Here is a 20619-nt window from a genome sequence, read left to right on the forward strand (position 1 = left end):
ACGAGTGTAGTGTAAGCTGTCTCTTTAGTAGACTTGTTGCATCTTCTAAGTGTCCTTCCAATGAAACGCAACCTTTGGCCCGCCTTCCCCACAATATTATCTATGCGGTCTTTCCAATTGAAGTTGTTCGTAATTTTAACACCCAGGTACTTAGTTGAATTGTCAGTCTTGAGAAATGTACTATTTATCGAGCAATCGAATTCCAACGGATTTCTTTTGGAACTCATGTGGATCACCTCACACTTTTCGTTATTTAGCGTCAACTGCCACCTGCCACAGCATACAGCAATCTTTTCTAAATCGCTTTGCAACTGATACTGGTCTTCGGATGACCTTACTACGCGGTAAATTACAGCATCATCTGCGAACAACCGAAGAGAACTGCTCAGATGGTCATCATTGCATTATAGAGCTGATGGTTATCCATATTCGCAACTGCGAATCCATTTAATGTAAGACTGAAGACTGTTGAAGACTGCGTCTGAGACTGAGCCACGTAAGTGACGCCAGCCATCCTTCATCCTATATCGTGGCGGCAGAAGGCGATTGTAGTCGGAGCTGCTGAAGGCATGGCTCAGCAGTTGTGCGTCATTGGATCCAACTGGCTCCTGCACGAATGCTATTGGATTTCTCGGAAACATGCTTTTCCATTACCCACTCAGTGATGCCGCTGGGAGGGGTGTCGTTCTATGATTCCACAGACATCACTCTAACACCATTATAACGGCATCACTTCTGCGAGAGACAGTGAGTCCAAGTTATTTGTAGCTGAGGAACATCCAGCTGTGACCATTCCTTGAAGATCAGACCCCACACAGCTACCAAACTGCGGGGATGGATGACTGCCATGTTTCACTCATTGTTCCAACGAGCTCTAGACTATTCCTACTGAATTACGTTAGGGTGACTTAGAAGGCTGATCGAGGTGCGATAGTGTGCCTAAGTTTTCTCGCCAGACCAGGAACGCTTACATGCAGTCACGTTAACATGGCTGTTATCATCATGGAAAACTGCAGTGTCCACTGCACACTCATCACGAAGATATAGGAAAAATATCGCTTGGGCACCAAGAATGTTGAAATAAACATTCGGGTTCATGTTCACGGTAATCAGAATAAGTGACCCACATCATGGAATTCTAAACATCTCCAAAACGTCACTTTAGAAAACGCAAAAATGTCGGCACTTCAACTCCACTGCATCCCTTTAGTCAGCCACTCTTCAGTTTGTGTGTTGTCTAGATAACTGAAGGTTTGCAGTTTTATCTTTCATTGCCAGTAACGCAATTTTATGAGTTGTCCTGCCCCAAATGTCTATTGCAGGCAAATCATATCCCAGTGTTTGCTCAGAAACACGTTGTGATGGACCTGTATTCACTGATAGTCTTGATTCTATTGTTGGATAAACAGCTTTGTTACACTACATACACACCATACACTTACGCAGACCAAACCATTCTTCACTGACAGTAGCAGTCTTCCAACAGCCAAATTATGACATTTCACTTCCTATGGGGACACTTTCCTTCGTCGTAGGCTCTATGACTAGTGTTGGTTGAAACATGTAATGACTATGGAGAGGTGTCTTGTGAATACGTAAGTATCGAAAGTTATTATTTCTAACTGATACGTTGCTGTTCCATGTACAAACTATAACTAAAATAAAACTTGACAATGGTACTCACATTTTCTCCTCTTCCATATTTCGTGCGTGGCTCGTGTTCCCTCCATAATGTATTTTACACCCTGTTTTTAACGCATTTCCACCTCACTACGTTAATTTAAATTACTATTGTCGCTGAGTTGCTGCCTTGCCTCGCCGTAATTGGCGCTAGCAGCGCGTATCAATATATCCCCTCTGGTAGTATCTTTATTGGACTGCTATTACTTTCTGGTTGTCGTCTGTCGTGCAGTCAGTAGGTAGGTGCCAGCAGGGCAGTTCGGACTGCGAGTTCGGGTCCACCAGTCGGTTGGAACGCGTCTGGAGAGCAGTCTGGACCCGCCAGATGGGAAGTTGCAATGCGGCACTAGGGCAGTCGGGTTGGAACAGCAGCGAGGTCTGAGTCGACATGGCTTGCCCGACTATTGCCGCCACACATCACTTGAGCCGGACAACGGTCTTGGTGGATCGTCGTTCGGTTGTCCAACGGGACGAAGCGTTTTGGGTCGCCGATCGTTCATGAGTCGGCTGTGTGTGCGTGTATCGATCCCGATGTATGTTTGTGCGTACTGAGTTACTGTTTGGTATCACTCAGGTTTTCGTGCAAGTGTTTGTCAAGAGGTGTGTGTAGTTGGTGCTAGTTCCACTGACGGCTATTTTAAATGTTGTCGGCTTTCTGAGGCAGTCGGTCGGTTGTTGCGCACCAGGGAAGTTATTTCCGCGCGGTGCAGTCGACTGGGTCCACTGGCAGCCCCTGCTCAGTGTCGGGGCATGTGTGGAGCTGTCCGTTCGCTACGAGCTTCGTAGTTCACAGACCCAGATCGTCAAAGTTGAGTGATGGTTTCCACTACCCAAACCACGTCATACGGTGCAATGGTGCAATGGACCTTCAGCCATTGGTATAGCACCTTGCATATGTTGTTACATCTGCTTAGCCTTTAGGCTTTCCTCGTAGCCGTGATACTTTTTTTTATTTGATTTGCCTCTTAAATTGCTTTTTAATCTTGTTGATTTTTAAGATTTCTTGTCGTTACACATTCTAGCTTTCTGCCTTTAAAAGTCTATGGTAATAAATTCTAAAATTTTGAAATGTAATTGTGGCCCTCAGCCTTTTGTATTGCACTTTGCATATGTTTGCTGGTTTTTTTTTAAAGTATTTTATCGCTATCTTGTTGATGTGTTAAGATTTCTTGTTAGGAGGCCTTTAGCCGTGAAAGAGTTGCATTTGGTGAAGGTCCGACTATGTGCCGCTTTGTTTGTAACGGTTATTAAGTTACGATAAATAACAATTAGGAGAAACTGACCTCACCCTTGACCCTTTCCTCAATCCTATTACCTGTTCTGCCCAGCGGGTTTACCGGGCGTATCACATTGTAAGACGTATATATTTCTATTGTCTATTGTCAAACCACAATTTATGAAAGATGTTTATATTTTATTAATAGGATTATGTAGGAATAATTAATATTTATCATTTTGGAAATAATTGTGGTAGAAGGGAATGTCTGCACCAAAGTATATATTTTAAGAAAAGAGCGGGAAAGACCACGCATTGATAGATTTTGTAATGGTAGCAGGGATTGTCTGCACCAGACAGCATTGTTGGCGGGAGGGACTGCACCTTAGCGTTCGTAGGAAGTCAGTAGTAAGCGAGATGTGAATCGAGTCGTTAGCAGGTATGAAGCGAGAGGTTGAGAGGAGCGGTGTGCCTGTCAGCCACCATCTATGATTTACAAGAGATTGTAAACGGTTGTACAGAGATATCAGCTAACTATTATCATAAGAGGAACTAATATTATTGATTTTTTTTTTTGTTGAGAAACTCAAGACTACTGAAGGTATGCTTGCGCAATGCTAGTTGTAAGATTATTGTGAAAAGTAAGTCCCATTTGAACGTTTCTAAAATCATTTCACTACCAACAGTAAATATTTGAAGAATCGTTTACAGAATATAATTAATTTTTGTCAGCAATATTACATTACTGATTATAATCCACCCCAAAAACCATCAACGTACAACTTTGCAAAATTTTCTTCTTGTCAAGAAAAAGTTTAACTATGAATTACTTCAGTCAAATTAATTAAAGAAAAACGTCAGCTTTGCTATTAAAGAATAAGTCAGCTTTGGTAATAAATACAGCTACTTATTATGACAGCCCACCAGCAGCTAATAGAGTATAGTAAAACTGAAGAAGTATATTCATGTCACAGTTCGATGTAGCAGTCAGATAGCGATTCAGTAACAGTAAAGAAGGTAAGGAACAGTTCTGGGTTATTGCAGGTAACGACTGAGGGCCACGACGACGACGACACATTCTATGTTTTGTCGGAATAATCTGCAAATCACTTTTAGTATGCAGCATTTAAATTTGTATGCGAAGATTGAACTTATTATTATTGAGAAAAAGAATTAATTTCAAAGGGAAGATTTCGCTTGTCATATTAAGGAAGAGATAGAAATCCTAAGGGAAGGTTTCATAGGTTATTGTAGAAGGGAAGGTTGGTAACAAAAGAGATATAGTGGAGACGGGAAGGTTTCAACATATCTGATAGAGTAAAGTGATGTACTTCAATAGACTAGGTGTATTACAAAATTACTACAAAGGCTATTCACAACATACGACGGCTATCCACAAAGTACATTACGTTTTGGAAATAAAAATAAATAAAATATTGGAAATTTTTTTATTATATACAGATGAAAGCCACACTTAAATACTACTTTTCTACATAGTTGCCATTTTAATTAAGGCACTTATCGTAGCGATGGACGAGCTTGCAAATTCCTTCGCCGTAAAATTCGGCCGTCTGCGCCTTCAACCACGTGGTTACCTCTTCTTGAAGCTGTGCGTCGTCATCAAAACGCTGCATAGCCAACCACTTCTTCACTGTCGGGAATAAGTGGAAGTCGCTCGGTGCCAGGTCGGGACTGTACGGCCGGTGTGGAAACCACTCCTACTTAAAAGATTCGAGAACTTCACGAGTGGCATTTGCCGTGTGGTCCCGGGCGTTGTCGTGAATCAGCAAGATCTTTGAGCCCACCTTTCCCCTGCGCTTGTTTTGTATTGCTCTTCTGAGGTTGTGCAGAGTTTGGCAACGCCTTTGAGAGTTTGTTGTAGTGCCTCTTTCCAGGAAATCCACAAAAATCACACCTTTTCTGTCCCAAAAGACAGTCGCCACGTGGTTGACGGCGCAGGCGGCCGAATTTTACGACGAAGGAATTTCCAAGCTCGTCCATCGCTACGATAAGTGCCCTAATTTAAATAGCAACTATGTAGAAAAGTAGTATTTAAGTGTGGCTTTCATCTGTATATAATAAAAAAAAATTCCAATACTTTATTTATTTTTAATTCCAAAACGTAATGTACTTTGTGGATAGCCCTCGTATTTGCATCCGTTGGATTACAAAAAGCAGCTGTAAAATTGATTGTATGCAGTCTCACAACTTGTTAATGGCGTTTGACTTCGTGTTTTCATTGCTTTGCTTAACAAAAAATGGTTCAAATGGCTCTGAGCACTATGGGACTTAACATCTGTGGGCATCAGTCCCCTAGAACTTAGAACTACTTAAACCTAACTAACCTAAGGACATCACACACATCCATGCCCGAGGCAGAATTCGAATCTGTGACCGTAGCGGTCACGCGGCTCCAGACTGAAGCGCCTAGAACCGCACGGCCACACCGGCCGGCTTCGCTTAACAATGCAGATATTGGTCTTCTGCTTTTTTTTCTTACAACCTAATGTTAACACCGACTTTATTGAAGTGGAAGACAATTAAGTTAGAAGCTCTGTATTAGAAAATGTTATCTGGTAATCTCTCCATCTCAGTAATAACTGTGACTGCTTTTGAACGATTGTTTTTCCATAACTGCCACACACTGGCACATAACTCAATGGAATCAGAATTTAGTAATTAAAGTAAGTGGGCTATTGTTATGACACAAAAGTGATCAGCTTAAAAAGTTGAGGTATGACGAAAATTCCATTTCATCAAGGCCTTACATGCTGATGAAGCAGTTCCTCATCAGCTAGATTTGCATGTCTTCAGTGTTCGTATCCAATGGAAGAGACAGTTGCCATGTACACAATGCCTCCAACTGGGAAGCTCTACAAGAGAATAGTGGGAAATTAAATACTTTTTCAGAGTTGTATGAGCGAACTTTTTATGATCTGTGGATGAAAAAAATAACATTTAATTCTAAGATGATACATGTAAAATTCTGCTTGTGCAGAGCAGTGATTTACAGGCTTTGGCAGTTTATGGGAATAGCTCCAAGTTGTTGTATACAGATGAACTGCAGAAAAATACTGTCAGAGTGGTTACGAAGATTCCTGACAACATCATCACTTTGGTTCTTGCTGAGTTGCAGTATATTTATTATAGATTTCTACATTGCGTTTGAAAACCATTACAGTAGTATTTCGAAGGAAATAATATTCACTGACTTCCTGATGAAAACTGTTTATTATCTCCGTTTCTGCAGCGCTTTTTTTATGTGTTCACTGAACAAATTGAAATATTTCAGTAGTTTCCTAGAAGCACTGCACGGTGTTGACGGTATGCTATCTCCAATTAGTGTTTACACTTCAAAGAAATTAGGACATTATATTGTGACCATTCTTACGATAATTGCAGGAAGCACTGTAGTCGCAACACAAATAACTGTCGGCAACAGATACAGGGGGTTCACTATAACCCAGTTAATATCGTCATACAATATGTTCTGCTCCATCATGCTGACTTCTCAGTTTGTCTGTTCAGTGCTGGCGCTGTGGTCACGCTTCAGAACACTGAACGGTCAGCTGCTGGAGTCGTTGTCATGTGTGGGACGGCCAGGGTTGCCTCAGCTGCTACTGGGCTGGCGGAAGAGAGGAAATGGCGAAGATCTGGCTGCGCGGCTGCGGCGGTTGCAGCACGTCCATCTGGTGCTGCAGCGCGCTGCAGAGCTGCTGCAGGCGCACGTGTCACCAGCAGTCACTTTCCATCTGATGTACAGTGTTGTCGGCATCATTTATGGTAGTTACGAGCTGCTCGTAGTGTCGCAGGCACAAAATCGGGCAGAAAGTATGATAATCTCTCCATCCACGAGTTACTCTTTGTGTTGGCTGGTTCACCATTTGTTCGACCTGGTTGCACTGACGATGTCTTGTTCCATACTGGAAGACGAAGAGGTGCAGGCATCAGTGCTGCTCCGCCGAGCTGTGGGAATTGAAGAAACGGTTCCGGAGGTGGAGGCCTTCTTACGGCAGATAAAACGTGGACCGGCAATATGTTTCACTGCATCTGGACTGCTGCCCATTGACAGAAGAGTGTTGGTGTCTGCTGTTTCTGCTGCCACCACATACCTAATTGTACTGGGTCAGTTCGGTCTTCGCTGAATAACAAGTATTATCTGTAAATTTAATTTATTGCTGTATTAGTTGGCCTGACCGATGAAAAGAAGCAATATCCTACTTTATATTTTTGTCACAGTTCGTCATAGCAGATGAATCTAAGTGCTAGGAGATTTCTAAGTAAATATTCACAAAGTGAAAATCGTAGAGACAATGAAAGTTTTCTACGCTTAGAGAAAACTTCATATCAGGATTGTTTTTACTGACAGCAAACGATCTTGACAGTAATCATACCTCCTCAGTTACACATTGTGTACCACTGGTACGGTAGGTATAACTGTGCCTATACAACTGTCAACACAGAGTGAACGCCTCTTGTGGCACAAAACAGTAACAGCACATAACCAATTTGCGCTTATCACTGTAGAAAATGGTTATATCACCATCATCATTATCATCGTGACAATGTCCTCTGCTAAATAAAAGCCTCTCTCACATGTGTTCAGCGTATTCGTCTTAAGTTATAGCGTACATGTGTTTCCAGCATGTTTTCAGATGTCGTATACCAGCCCATTCACTCATCATCCACAGTCTCATCTCTTAGGATCTGGCAAAGAACTTCGGCTCTCCTCCAGACTGTTCACTTCGCTACAAATCCCACTTAACTTTACTACATTCTCATTGTGGTCATGACTGCATCTACGTATAAAATTTTAAAACACTTTTTTCTGGTTCACTTGTTTGTTATCCTCTCTCACTCACTTATTTTCAACATACGGCTTTCCATTTCTAACTGAATAACGCTTAATTTTTAAATATTTTTCACTTTCCAAATTAATCTCTCACCACCACAACCAAAAATCTGTAATATACACTGATTGCAAACTTCCTCTGCAAATGTTCAAACATGATGAACCCTGCTTGGTTAAAAACGTGAAGTTCATAGGGAAGATGGTTAATGAATAAAAAACTGGACAAATCTAAACGACAAGATATATCCAATGATAGTGACTGAACCCCTATACATCTACGTAATTCCAGGGCCACAAACACCTCACTAAGAGAAAAGATAAAAAACACTGGTGTACTTACAAACATTAATTAATGGTAAAAACATAATGGACGATGTAGAAGGCCCAACCTTCATAGTTAAAACCATAATCTCTGTAGGCCGAAAAGTCAGCGCATAAAAAGTTGGATGACATAATACGTCCAATGCTGTGTAACAAGGACGCGCCTATGCTAAAGTGAGACACCAGAGCGAAAGTAATGTTTCATCGAGGGCACAAGCAGAACGCTAAACAAAAAACCAGCACAACACAGAGTTACCAAGTTGAATAATAGCAATCATCAGTCACTCTGCACACTCTCTGCACACTCTGCACTCTCTGCACACACGGTTGCTGGAACTCCCTGCTGTGCCACAGTGTTGTGTTGATTTTCTGGTAAGCTTTCTCCTTCTTTCCTCAGTGATACATTCGCTTTGGTCTGGTGCCTCTTTTTCAATATTTGGTCTGTTTATTTCTTGTTGTTCAGATATGCATCTCTTGATGTTCGTATACACCAGGAAACCAGTAGTCCCTTAATAAATCTAATTCAAAATGCAGTTCTTGCTACAAAATGTACTACCATGGCTGCGGATGCCCAGACCACAGACTTATTTCAGTTGTATTGGAAGTCTATCTTCGAAAGGGCTTTATTAAATACGTCCACTTTCTGTTGAAGTTTATTCGCACTAGAGGCAAACAGTACAGTGTCAGCCACGTGGTCTATCAAAACGTATTCATTCCTCGTTACCGCAGTTCAAGGATCTTGAAAAGAACCCGTACGACTATCTCTTCACTACAGCTACAGGAGAGGTATGTGGGTAATAGGTCAATATTGGTTTTGAAAAGAGTTTCAAAACTTTTATAAGCATATTTCTCCGAGATATTAGAAGTATTTCTCCGATTATCTTCAAAATCACTTATTTAATCAGTTCTCTGCTACGTTGTTCCACTAGAGACACCTTTCTTGGCGTAGACTTGACGTCACCTGTTATGACATGATAATTTGGAATCCCTCAGCAGGAGCAATTATCCTGTAAAGGTCGTAGAAGCTTTGCCTTTCGTAGACATTTTATAGTCATCGAGTATCCTGCCAAGTAACGTAGTCGGTTTCTCACAATATCCATCAGCCAATTTATTTCAACATTAAAAGTATTTATGTTGGATGGTAACGGCTTCACATTGTCCTAAAAGATGATCACAGATGTTATGAACGCATCATTGTGACACGTACCTGATGGAAGATGTTGGCTATATTGTGGAGCACACAATATATTAAGATAAAGTTTTCAGTGAATAATGTATAAGTTAGTTCCTTTCATAGAGGGGTAGTAAATAAATTACAGTAACTATTATAGCATGTAAAACTAGACATGATGGAATGTTCTATGTTACATTTTATATTTCATGCAAATTAAAGGAATAATAGTTTTCACTTCGTAGATCGCGACTTTTAGAGAAGAAAAGCATCTTGTTTGTATGCAAGTTTTCGTTGTTGTGAAAAGATTAATGTACAAAATGACAAATAAACCATTCAAATTACTCTGGAATTTTGCAGAATATATTGAGCAAGGTACTACAATTGAACAAGTAATGATTTAAGAAGCAGTATGTTATTTGCGTTGAGAGACTCTTAAGACGAGACCAAATGAAAACAAAGCCTGACAAAAGCACGAGATTTTGTTGCATATGAAGTACATAATACTTTAGTTAACTATTTAGAGGTCAGTTGTCATTTAACTATACACATCAGCTCAGTGTAAACATGAATAATAAGTGACAAAAAAAACATGTAGACATGTAATTACGTACATGTCTAGTTTTGCGAGCATTTTTACGTTGTGTGTAGTGCTCTTTAGAACATACATCATTGAACATATATCATTGCAAACAACTGAACCTCTAATGCCAAAGCTAATATTACTCTATTCTTGCACATCTCATCAGCTGATACCCACATTGCACAAACACACACTCACACACACACACAGGCACACGTACGCACGCATGCAAACACACACACACACACACACACACACACAGAGAGAGAGAGAGAGAGAGAGAGTGAGTGAGAGAGAGAGAGTGAGAGAGAGACTGCGGTACTTCCGACTTTCAGTTACATTTAGCTTCCGTCTGTCGCACTGGTAAACGGAGACAGCTTCAATCCATAATAAAGGAAACGTAGACCACAGGGAGATATATAGAGATAAATATTGACTGTTCCAGATCTTGAACCAACTATTTATCAGTGAAATGATTTGTTCAATGAACGTATTTTGTATAACGATACACATGTTTTATTACGCACTCATTTTATCATTTAGTATTACCTAAATAATTCTCAACAGCGTGTTATGAATTATTTAAGAGGTGTCTACGAACGACAATTTTCAGTATTTTGCTTTATCTTATCTCTTTGTTCTCCCTGATAAATTTATTTTATACTTTGGTTCACTGGTAGAAAAAATTATTTCAGCTTCTGTTCTATTTTTTCTTGATAAATGTAAGTTAATCCTCGCTAATGTTCCATGTTCATCGACAGTGTTGTCAATGTAATAATTACAAACATGTATTTTAGTATGAATAATTCATTGGTTACTGTCCTAGAGATGGTCCAGATAGAACGAGAAACTTTTTAAATTGGTTTTTTAGACAGGAGCAATTACTGGTTTGGTACTAATTCTTACACAAGTTATCTCCAGTTTGATAACTGTGTGCCTGTTTTGTGTATTTTATGACTAGTAACTGACTCAATAACTAATAACTGAACGTACACAGGAACAGTGTGTAACTCTCAGACATTTTCGACAATCCTTATATTATAGTACTCTCAGTTTTTAATATACAAATTAAATTAAATTCTTTTAGCTAGTGTCTTCATGTGCCTATTTCAATGATTCAGCACTAGATTTTGCATGTGTCACACAGAATATGGAAGTATCATGTAAATTAAATTTTACCATCTACAGATCTTTTGTTATAAGTGATAAACATTTAAAAATTCTGTCTCACTGTATTCTTCTTTTCTTTTGTGGAACTGAGATACTTAAATATATGTCGAGACTTCGTAATACTTATGTTTAGTCGACTTTGCTACTGATATTGGTACTTCGACTTAGCTACTGATATTTGTACTGTTGTTAATGTCTACTGAAAATTCGCTTTTAACAGTGCACTAAGCTTAGAAAGTCAATTCCTGCATTCTCCACATACTTCTTCCCAATTCTAGTTTGATAGTGCTCTTGAGAAATTGGGCGCTTTATATATTGGAAACAGTGATTTTCGTTTGTATGCAGTTTGGTGCACTCTTCCAGATCATGCTTTACTCTGGTTATATGGTTGAAATGATCATACTGTCTGAGGCCCTCTACAGGTATACCACAGCTTTCCCTATATATATTTGTAAATTCCAGTGCTGTTTTCTTAAATAGTACTGAAGAAAAATCTGTAACTAGCCACAAGCCGGTAGCAATGATCACTCGCATTTTTTTTACTGTAATATAACAGGATAATCGTGATTTTATGGTTTACATGAGCTGTTACATTGCATCCAGAGTCTACATACTTGATGAAAAGTTTTGTAATTACTCTACAGCGCAGGTATCTGCCTCATTACTGTGTATCAGATTGAACCATGAGCATAGCTAAAGACTAGATGATGCATACATAAGTTTACATTTGACATTATATCAGGTAGTGATTTGATTGTCTGTGACAAAGAACAAAACAGTACAGTAATAGATTACCTCTACGCCTTAAACGTCTATTATTACAAAAATATCATGGTAAAAGATATACATTTATTTATATTTTTCGCTTTTAAAAATCATAGCAGTGGGTATATTGAAACAAATTTTTTGAATTTTTGGGACAGTATTTCATTGGCCTTTTTTATTGACGACCTTCACCAAATATGGTACTATAGATATTCTCTCCATCAATACAAAATCATAGGAGTTGGATGAAATTCTGTTGGTACACTTGGTTTCTTAAATCTAGTCTGTCATTCAAGACCGAGTCTGGTTCGTTATGAATGTGGTTGTATTTTCTTCGTCTTCCAACAATTTTATATGTGTCTGTACGCTGCCCTGAGTATTTTGCTGAGAATGTGAGAAGTGGCAGTGGTATGGCTGTCCACTGCCCACTTTCATTGTACTCCACGTCCTTGATTGGATATGTTAACTTAATTAAAGAGCACTGAGAAAATATAAGATTATTTAGTTTTATATATAATTTTATCAGGAATATTCATACTATCTATCTTAATTCAATAGTGATGGAAGCGAGGTAGCTCCGTCAGTGACCGGAGTGGGGTGGTAGTGATCGAGAAATGCATGTTAATGGGGTGCATGCGAAGCTACCACTTCTGGAAAGTACGAAGCGTGGCAGACGGATACGAAATGTGTAACAAACCAAAAATACTTTGTAGTTGGCAGCAGTGGAACCCCTTCTTTTAGAATGACTGGACGAGTCCATACTAACATAAAAAGGCAGAGGCCAAGTAGCGCCTGATAATATTACAGATTGTGACACTAAGGACACAAGTAAAATTCTGGCAGATACCGTTCCGTGAGGGTCTTACTTGGAGGTATTCTACCAACGAAAAAGTTCACAGTTATTAAAGGTGACAGCGTGACGTAAGTTTCGCCCGGTGGGGCTGCCGGTGGAAGGACGCACAATTGTTACTAGAGAACGCGGCTGTGGTCTGCACCTAGCAGACGTATCAATAGATGACTCTGCAATTATGGCAAGAAAAACTTTGTCATTTTAAATATAATATAAATGGTGTTGCTGGAAGTTAAACAGCGTAGGCTGTCAATTTCTTCAGTGATTATAAATGTTTTTGCTGGTGACATGTGCTCGGAGACTTAGACAACTTCAGCCTTAGACAATGCGCAAAATTTTCACTGCATGGCGCATGCACTTCCAGTATACAACGGTGCCATTCTTGTGCATTCAGAATCAGGCAAGACATGAGCGGCTATTGCTGCAGAACTTACATCTAAGGTACTACCAGTACTACATCAGGACATAGTTCTTACAAGATATGCCATGAAAGCCCAATCAGGTCACACTGCTCTCACAATCATGAAAGCGGTACTGCTAGGTTTTCTCTTGGAGAACAAAGAGATCTGCATGCTGAGAGCCGTGTCTGAAGGATTTTCCAACGCAGTTGCCCCCCTCAAAAGCGTCTCCAGCAGCAGTCTCCAGCTGCATCCAGCCTGTGATGAACCGATGGAAGTGGACATCGTGTCTCCCACCTGAGACCAGCCTAAGGACATCGAAGTGGTGAACGCTTGACCGGCCATTCCCTCACCGTGGTTTCTCATTGTGGCTCACACGAATGCCAGGGAACGCAATATACGTGCACCGACCAAATATGAATTCCGACAAGCAAGAGAGGAGGATTCTATGAGCTTTCCACCGCCTATCCCTCCGAGCACATGAGTACATACCAAGCAAGAGATACACAACAAATACTCCAAGAGACCACCACCAAACATAAATTAAACCAGGTCAGGTGCCTCTCAGTTCCATTCAGCATCCTCTCACAAACTTGACCACTTCCTGATTTCGCGCCACTTCCTGCAGAACATCGTATACCTCAGCCGATGGTGTGGACAGGTTGCAAAGCAAGTGCTGCCAAATGTGGACTATATTGTTTCATGGTCGTGCAGGCAGACAGGGAAACTCTTCCTCCAACAGAAACCAAAACATGACATGCTTCAGACACTGACAGAGTTCTACGCCTGCAGTTGGACAGTAACAAAACAAAGTAAGACTTTGTAGCATACTATGAAAAATTATTATTTGTTAATCAAAATATCCACGGGTATGCTGCCGGTCTATAGTGTCCAACGGGCACAATATTTCGGCGATCATACATGTCGCCATCATCAGGTGAACTGACGGACTGAGCTCCTGTGAACGTGCCGGCACGGAGATCCGTACGCTATGGCTGCTCAGAGGGAACCTGGTTTGGTCGCACCGGTACGCATCGTCTAAACTACCGGCAGGGGTTGAGGGAAGGTAGTATTTACCCGAAGGCATTGACTACTAATTCTGGGTAGGAGATATGGAACTTCAGGTGTAGGAAATTGTCATCTTTATTTGCGGATTATAGAATCAAATTCATTTGGACTTCAGTGGGTTGGACACTGCCAGGTGCATTACCTGTTGAGCAGTGCGACTGGTCTTTGGTATGTGTCCCGGACATCTGACGGGACTCCGATGTTCCTTATGAGTGGGTTTTCCGAGACCACGGCTTTTTGATACAGGCGTCTGGCTTTTTGTTGAAATCTGCGAAGGACCTCAGGTTCTTGCAGAGCTTCATGTACGTAACGAGACGGGAACTGCGGGTGCACGTGTAGGACTCTTCGTAAGGCCTTATTCTCCAGCGCTTGAAGACGTTGAATGTGGCGGGTGCCAGCATTGCCCCAGGCGATGGAGGCGTAGTCCATGATCGGCCGGACGAATAGCCTGTAGATGAGGAGGCCATTTGCAACTGACAGTGAGGAGCCTTCATTAAGCAGCGGGTATAGTGCTCCCAGGCGCTGGTCCACTTTCCTGCGGGTGGCCGTGACGTGCTGTTGCCAAATGAGCTGACGATCCAGCACAACTCCGAGATAGGTTGCTGAGGGCAGCCACGCGATGTCTTCGCCGAATAACCGAATTTCCGGCACTGGCGGCGGTCGTCTTCTGGTAAAGATGACTGCTTGGCTCTTCTGAGCGTTGAAGCGAATCCTCCATTTGTGGGACCATCCTTCAAGGTCGGAACAGGCGTCCTGAAGTCGGCGGTGCATGGCCTGAGGCCAACGGCTGCGCGTGTAGATGGCGGTGTCGTCAGCATACATAGCTTTTTCCACCCTGGGGGAGGTGGGGATGTCCGATGTAAAGATGCAGTAAAGGATCGGCCCAAGGACGGAGCCCTGATGTACGCCAGCGGAGTTGGCAACGCGAACAGAGAAGGTTCGCCCTCGGAGGTATGATGCGAGCAGCTGTACCATGGAGCGAGGAAATCCGTGCTGCTTCAATTTCCACAGGAGCCCCTGATGCCAGACGCTGTCGAACGCCTTGGAAATGTCGAGGAATACCGCCCCACAGTATTCCCGGTTGTTGAAGGCGAGGGTGATGTCTTCGACAACGCGGATCACCTGTTGTTCAGTGGAGTGGCCTCTTCTGAACCCAAATTGCTCCGGTGGGAGTATCCTCCGTCGGTCCATTATGGTGCGGATTATTCGTAGCAGCAGCCGTTCGAACACCTTACTGATATGAGGGAGGAGGCTGATAGGTCGATAGTTGGCCGGTTCCTTCCTGTCCTTCCCCGGTTTTGGAATGGGGATAACTGTAGCCCGTTTCCATGCCTCTGGATATGTCAGCGTCCGGAAGATGTTGTTAAAAACTGCAGCCAGCCAGATATAGGCTGCCGGAGGAAGTTCCTTCAGGGCTCTGTTGGGTATGTCATCTGCCCCCGGTGCCTTGGTGGTGTTCAGACCAGCGATGCATGTCCGAACTTCTTCCATCGTGACGGGCGGAATTTGGTCCTCATCTGCAGCAGCAGGTTGGTCCAGGTATTGTTGGACTTCCGCTTCCACGCGCTGAACGTGATTGACGTCAATCGGGTCGTTCACAGGGACGAAATTAGCTTCGAATACATCGGCGATGGCGTTGGCCTTGTCCTCAGGGGTGTAGACGAGTCCAGCCGGGGCTTCCAACGGAGGAATAGTCGTCTTGACTTCCACGTATTTTCTTTTTAATGGAGAATACTACGAACAAACGGAGGGAGTCGCCATGGGTAGCCCACTCTCACCGGTGGTAGCGAATTTGTACATGGAGAACTTCGAGGAGGAAGCCCTGTCGTCATCCGTATGGAAACCTACTTGCTTTTTCCGTTACGTGGACGACACGTTCGTCATCTGGCCACATGTTATGGATAAACTCCTTGACTTCCTTACACATCTAAACTCCATACACCCCAACATCAAATTCACTATGGAGACTGAAACGGAGGGTAAATTACCTTTCCTTGACGTCTTGGTCAAGAGAAGGGCTGACGGCACCCTAGGTCATGGGGTGTATCGGAAGACTACGCACACTGATCTGTATTTGCACGCAGACAGCTGCCACCACCCTTCACAGAGGAATGGGGTACTTAAAACTCTAGTACATATGGCGCGCACTATCTCTGACGCAGAGAGTCTACCCCAGGAATTGGAACATCTGAGAACTGTTTTTCGAAAAAATGGTTACTCAGAGTGGCAGATTCAACGTGCTCTCCGCCCAACCACTGCAGTACAACCTGTTGAAATGGATGAAGTCACGAGGGAGGTGGTAGGCACTGCATTTATCCCATACACAGGCGTACTCTCGGGGAAAATCGCCCGCATTCTGAAGAAACACCGGGTCGGAACTGTGTTTGTCCTCCAAATAAAACTCGTGCACTGGTGGGGAGCGCCAAAGATGACCTCGGTTTGAGGAAGGCCGGCGTGTACCAGATTTCGTGTCAATGTGGCAAGTCGTACATTGGTCAGACGATGCGTACCGTCGAGGATCGATGCCGTGAACACCAGAGGCACACTCGACTGATGTATCCGAGCAAGTCGGCGGTCGCTGAACATTGTTTGTGGGAAAATCACGCCATGGAGTATGACCGCACGAGGATTCTGGTACAGACGTCGAGATACTGGGACAGCGTTGTTAGAGAGGCCATCGAAATTCGCACCAATGACGACCTCATAAACCGTGACTGTGGCTATAATCTTAGCAAGGCTTGGGAACCAGCGATCGGGTTAATCAAGAGTAAATCGAGCAAACGTATAGTTGTGACGACCACGGCGGACAGAGCCATCACACCGACGTCATCTCAGACGCCGTCGCAATCTGTTCGACCGCGCGACCGTGGCGCGGGGCGCGGACGGCGGAGGGAGCGCGCCGCGGGCGGAGGGTATTTAAATCGGCCGCCGTCGCGACCGAACCCAGTTCCCTCTGAGCAGCCATAGCGTACGGATCTCCGTGCCGGCACGTTCACAGGAGCTCAGTCCGTCAGTTCACCTGATGATGGCGACTTGTATGATCGCCGAAATATTGTGCCCGTTGGACACTATAGACCGGCAGCATAAAATGGTTCAAATGGCTCTGAGCACTATGGGACTCAACTGCTGTGGTCATAAGTCCCCTAGAACTTAGAACTACTTAAACCTAACTAACCTAAGGACAGCACACAACACCCAGCCATCACGAGGCAGAGAAAATCCCTGACCCCGCCGGGAATCGAACCCGTGAACCCGGGCGTGGGAAGCGAGAACGCTACCGCACGACCACGAGATGCGGGCACCGGCAGCATACCCGTGGCTATTTTGATTATCAAATACGCCGGAAGAAACTTAAGAATCATATTATTTGTTGTTTCTCACTGTGATACTACATCTCTGTTATAGTGCAGCCCTGTCAAATAGGTGCTGAATTAGTTACTGATATCACGGATCTTTGAGCTGAATTAATATTTCCATTCTGTTACTACGTTCACAATAGCTATATAGCTGACACCATGTCATTTATGACAGCTGTGTTTATATTTATGTTCATACACAATATTATCTTATTTTTGGGAGCTGACTCTTTGACCAGCACCCAATTTAATTTATTAAACACCATTCCCCCATTCGCAAGTTACAAGGAATGTAGACGCACTACCACTAGGTGATTAGGACAATCAAAGAATGAATTATTTGAACACAGTGATGCTCCACATCCGCCAAATTGTTCAGAAAAGACGTATTTGTGTAGTTATGCTGTCAAAAATTTAAACGTCGCTACTTGTTTCAGCCACATACGAGTACATCGATCATTTTCTGCCACTGGTCAAAATTTTTGTTACAGAATATAACTTTGTGATGCATTACAAATGGTTGCCTTAATATTATGCAAGATCGTTAGGGACTTACATCTCGGCAAGAAATGCCCGCCTGCAACCGGCGAGAGTCCCTACTGCTTGTCTTCCTGCTTGCCAAACCCTGCCACGGCCATCAAGATTTCCGTACCCGTCGCCAGCTGAGAAGTTTCGAGCATTGTGGGCAGAGTTCTGCAACCAGCTCGGGCCTGTTATGGTATAACGAGCCAGTTGTACAGAATTTGGCACGATGTCCCTCAAGGGGACATGCAACAACTCTGTTAGTGCAAAGCCGAATAACTGCTTGCATAGCGATCAGAGGAGAACCAATTCGCTATTGACTAGCTCAATTCTTGAAGCTCTTTCGCTTGAATAAATCATCCAGTTTTATTTTTCGAAAGTCGTAATCATTAGTTTGTCTGTACACGTAGTACACATATATCGATTTTCGTTTCATTCCGTTAATTCCTTCGTCATGCGTCTTTTGTTCCGCTCTTAGAGTGTACTTGTAGACGTAATTGAGCTTATCGTATATCATTGAAAATTAAACGTAATATCAGATCGATTGTATGATCGACATTGGTCTTTCTGGGTGAACGTAAGAGGTAATACTAGCAACTACCAGGAAAGGAAGACATCTATGTATGTAATTGACATCCATGTATCAAAACGATGGTAACAGTAAATGACAGTTATCACTAACAAGTGCATACTACTGTATTCACAGCCTTGAATTGTATATGCATTCGTGTGGCAATAGAGGCAAGCAAAGACGACTCATTGCCTCACATGTGACAGGTCAATTTTCAGTAGCACTCTTTTTAATGTGAAAATTTAATGCAGAATAAAGAAATGATAATCTGAGCATTGCTGTTCTCCAAAACAGCAAAGATATATCTGGATAAGTAGATACTTATAAGCCATTTAACGTTACGTAGTCTACAAATTCAGACTTCAGCACTGACATTACCAAATGAAAGCAAGGTGAAATTTACTGTGATTGCTATATTTCTGCTTAATGTACAGTTTATTCTCAGTATATTGACTCAATTAAGTTAATTTTTATGCAGATTTAATCTGATGTATAAGGTAATCAGCTACATACATTGACCTGTACATTTTAATTTCTCAAAGCTTTGTTTACGTCGTAGGAATATTATGTACATTGTCTTTTGTATGTTCAGGGGAGGTAATAAATAATAATAATTAAATAAATTGTGCGATGAACGTAATGGAATTTGAGAGGGAGCAGGTCACATGAGATTCCTAGAAGCCAATTTTGATATGCGTAGTGTTTGGGTGAATGATGTTGAGTGCAGCACTGAATGGGTATGGACGTCTTGTCTTCTGAGAAAGAGAAAGGTAAATTGTGAGTTCAGCAGTTGGTGAGATCTAACGCCAAAAAGAAGTAGCAGTAGATCTGATTTTAAACGTATTATTTGGTGAGAAACAGAGGTAACTGAATTTCCTTCTTGTAATCATTTCATTGCAACAATGAAGTGCACAGTGATAAATATCGACGGTACATGAACTCTTTACTTGAAATTTTTTTAGAAGATCACAGTTTCAGGCACCATCGTCAGTAAAATCAAGAAACAAAAAACATCTCTTGAGAATGGGGATTGAGTAGGTGAATAAGTTATTTTGGTGCTGCCAAGAAATAGTTTCTCTCAAAAGTTCCTGAAATATTTACTTGCGCTGTTGTGCGTATTAAGACCTTTAGTGACAAATGTGACGGACAAAATCAAGGCCACCTCGTTGTTAAGTGTAGGCTAAAGGTCATGAACTGTACGGGAACTAATATAGTTCGCGGTAAATATTTTCTGAGTGGCGAAACACTGAAACGGAACGTTATGAATACAGCAAAAGAATGCACAGCACTCAGTGGATGATTCTGATTAGAAAGGAAACAAGATTTCTTTAGAAAGAGGTAATTAACACAGTACTTCATTTTGCTGAACAGATCTGAGTCCACTGTCACTGAATAAGCGTAGGCAAATCATGCATCCAGAGAACTGCTCGAAGCTACTTTCAGCCAAAGATAAACCATATGAGATGCAAAAATCTTATGGACATACTGTGTTTCTTTTCACCAATATACAATCCATTTTAAATAATAATGACTTGCGAAGACAGAACAGAAGCAGCCTTCAAATTCAGGGTGATTCAGCTGCCCCTATCTATGGGTTTTAATTCTCTTGCGCGCTATGTGCAAACTAAGAGAAGTACAGACAAAAATGATAGGATATTTTTGTAGGAAATTTAGTGTAGTTAATTTCTTTTTTTTACTGGTTTGATGCAGCCCGCCACTGCTTCCTCTCCTGTGCTAACCTCTTTATCTCAGAGCACCACTTGCAACCTACGTCCTCAGTTATTTGCTGTCTTCCTCTACAGTTTTAGTCCTCTAGTACTAGTATCAGTCCTCTATTACTATGGAAGTCACTCCCTCATGTCTTAACAGATGTCCTATCATCCTGCCCCTTCTCCTTATCAGTGTTTTCCACATATTCCTTTCCTCTCCGATTCTGCGTAGAACCTCCTCATTCCTTACCTTATCAGTCCACCTAATTTTCAACATTCGTCTGCAGCACCACATCTCAATGCTTTGCTTCTCTTCTGCTCCGGTTTTCCCAGAGTCCATGTTTCACTACCATACAATGCTGTACTCCAGGCGTACATTATCAGAAA

The 20619-nt window shown here is 42.2% G+C and overlaps 1 protein-coding gene across 1 annotated transcript; it reads left to right on the forward strand.

The window, feature by feature from the left end:
- Positions 1 to 6396: 6396 nt before the first annotated feature.
- LOC124775591 (gustatory receptor for sugar taste 43a-like) lies at positions 6397 to 7041 on the forward strand. The gene has a single exon (XM_047250422.1). It carries the CDS (start codon positions 6397 to 6399, stop codon positions 7039 to 7041), a length of 645 nt encoding a protein of 214 aa, XP_047106378.1.
- The last annotated feature ends 13578 nt before the right edge of the window (positions 7042 to 20619 follow it).

This window comes from Schistocerca piceifrons, chromosome 2 (genome assembly GCF_021461385.2).
Source record: "Schistocerca piceifrons isolate TAMUIC-IGC-003096 chromosome 2, iqSchPice1.1, whole genome shotgun sequence".
NCBI classification, from domain to species: Eukaryota; Metazoa; Arthropoda; class Insecta; order Orthoptera; family Acrididae; genus Schistocerca; species Schistocerca piceifrons.

What these genes read in the sequence shown, in the direction of transcription:
- LOC124775591 (XM_047250422.1), top strand. Translation starts at nt 6,397, where the DNA reads ATGCTGACTTCTCAGTTTGTCTGTTCAGTGCTGGCGCTGTGGTCACGC.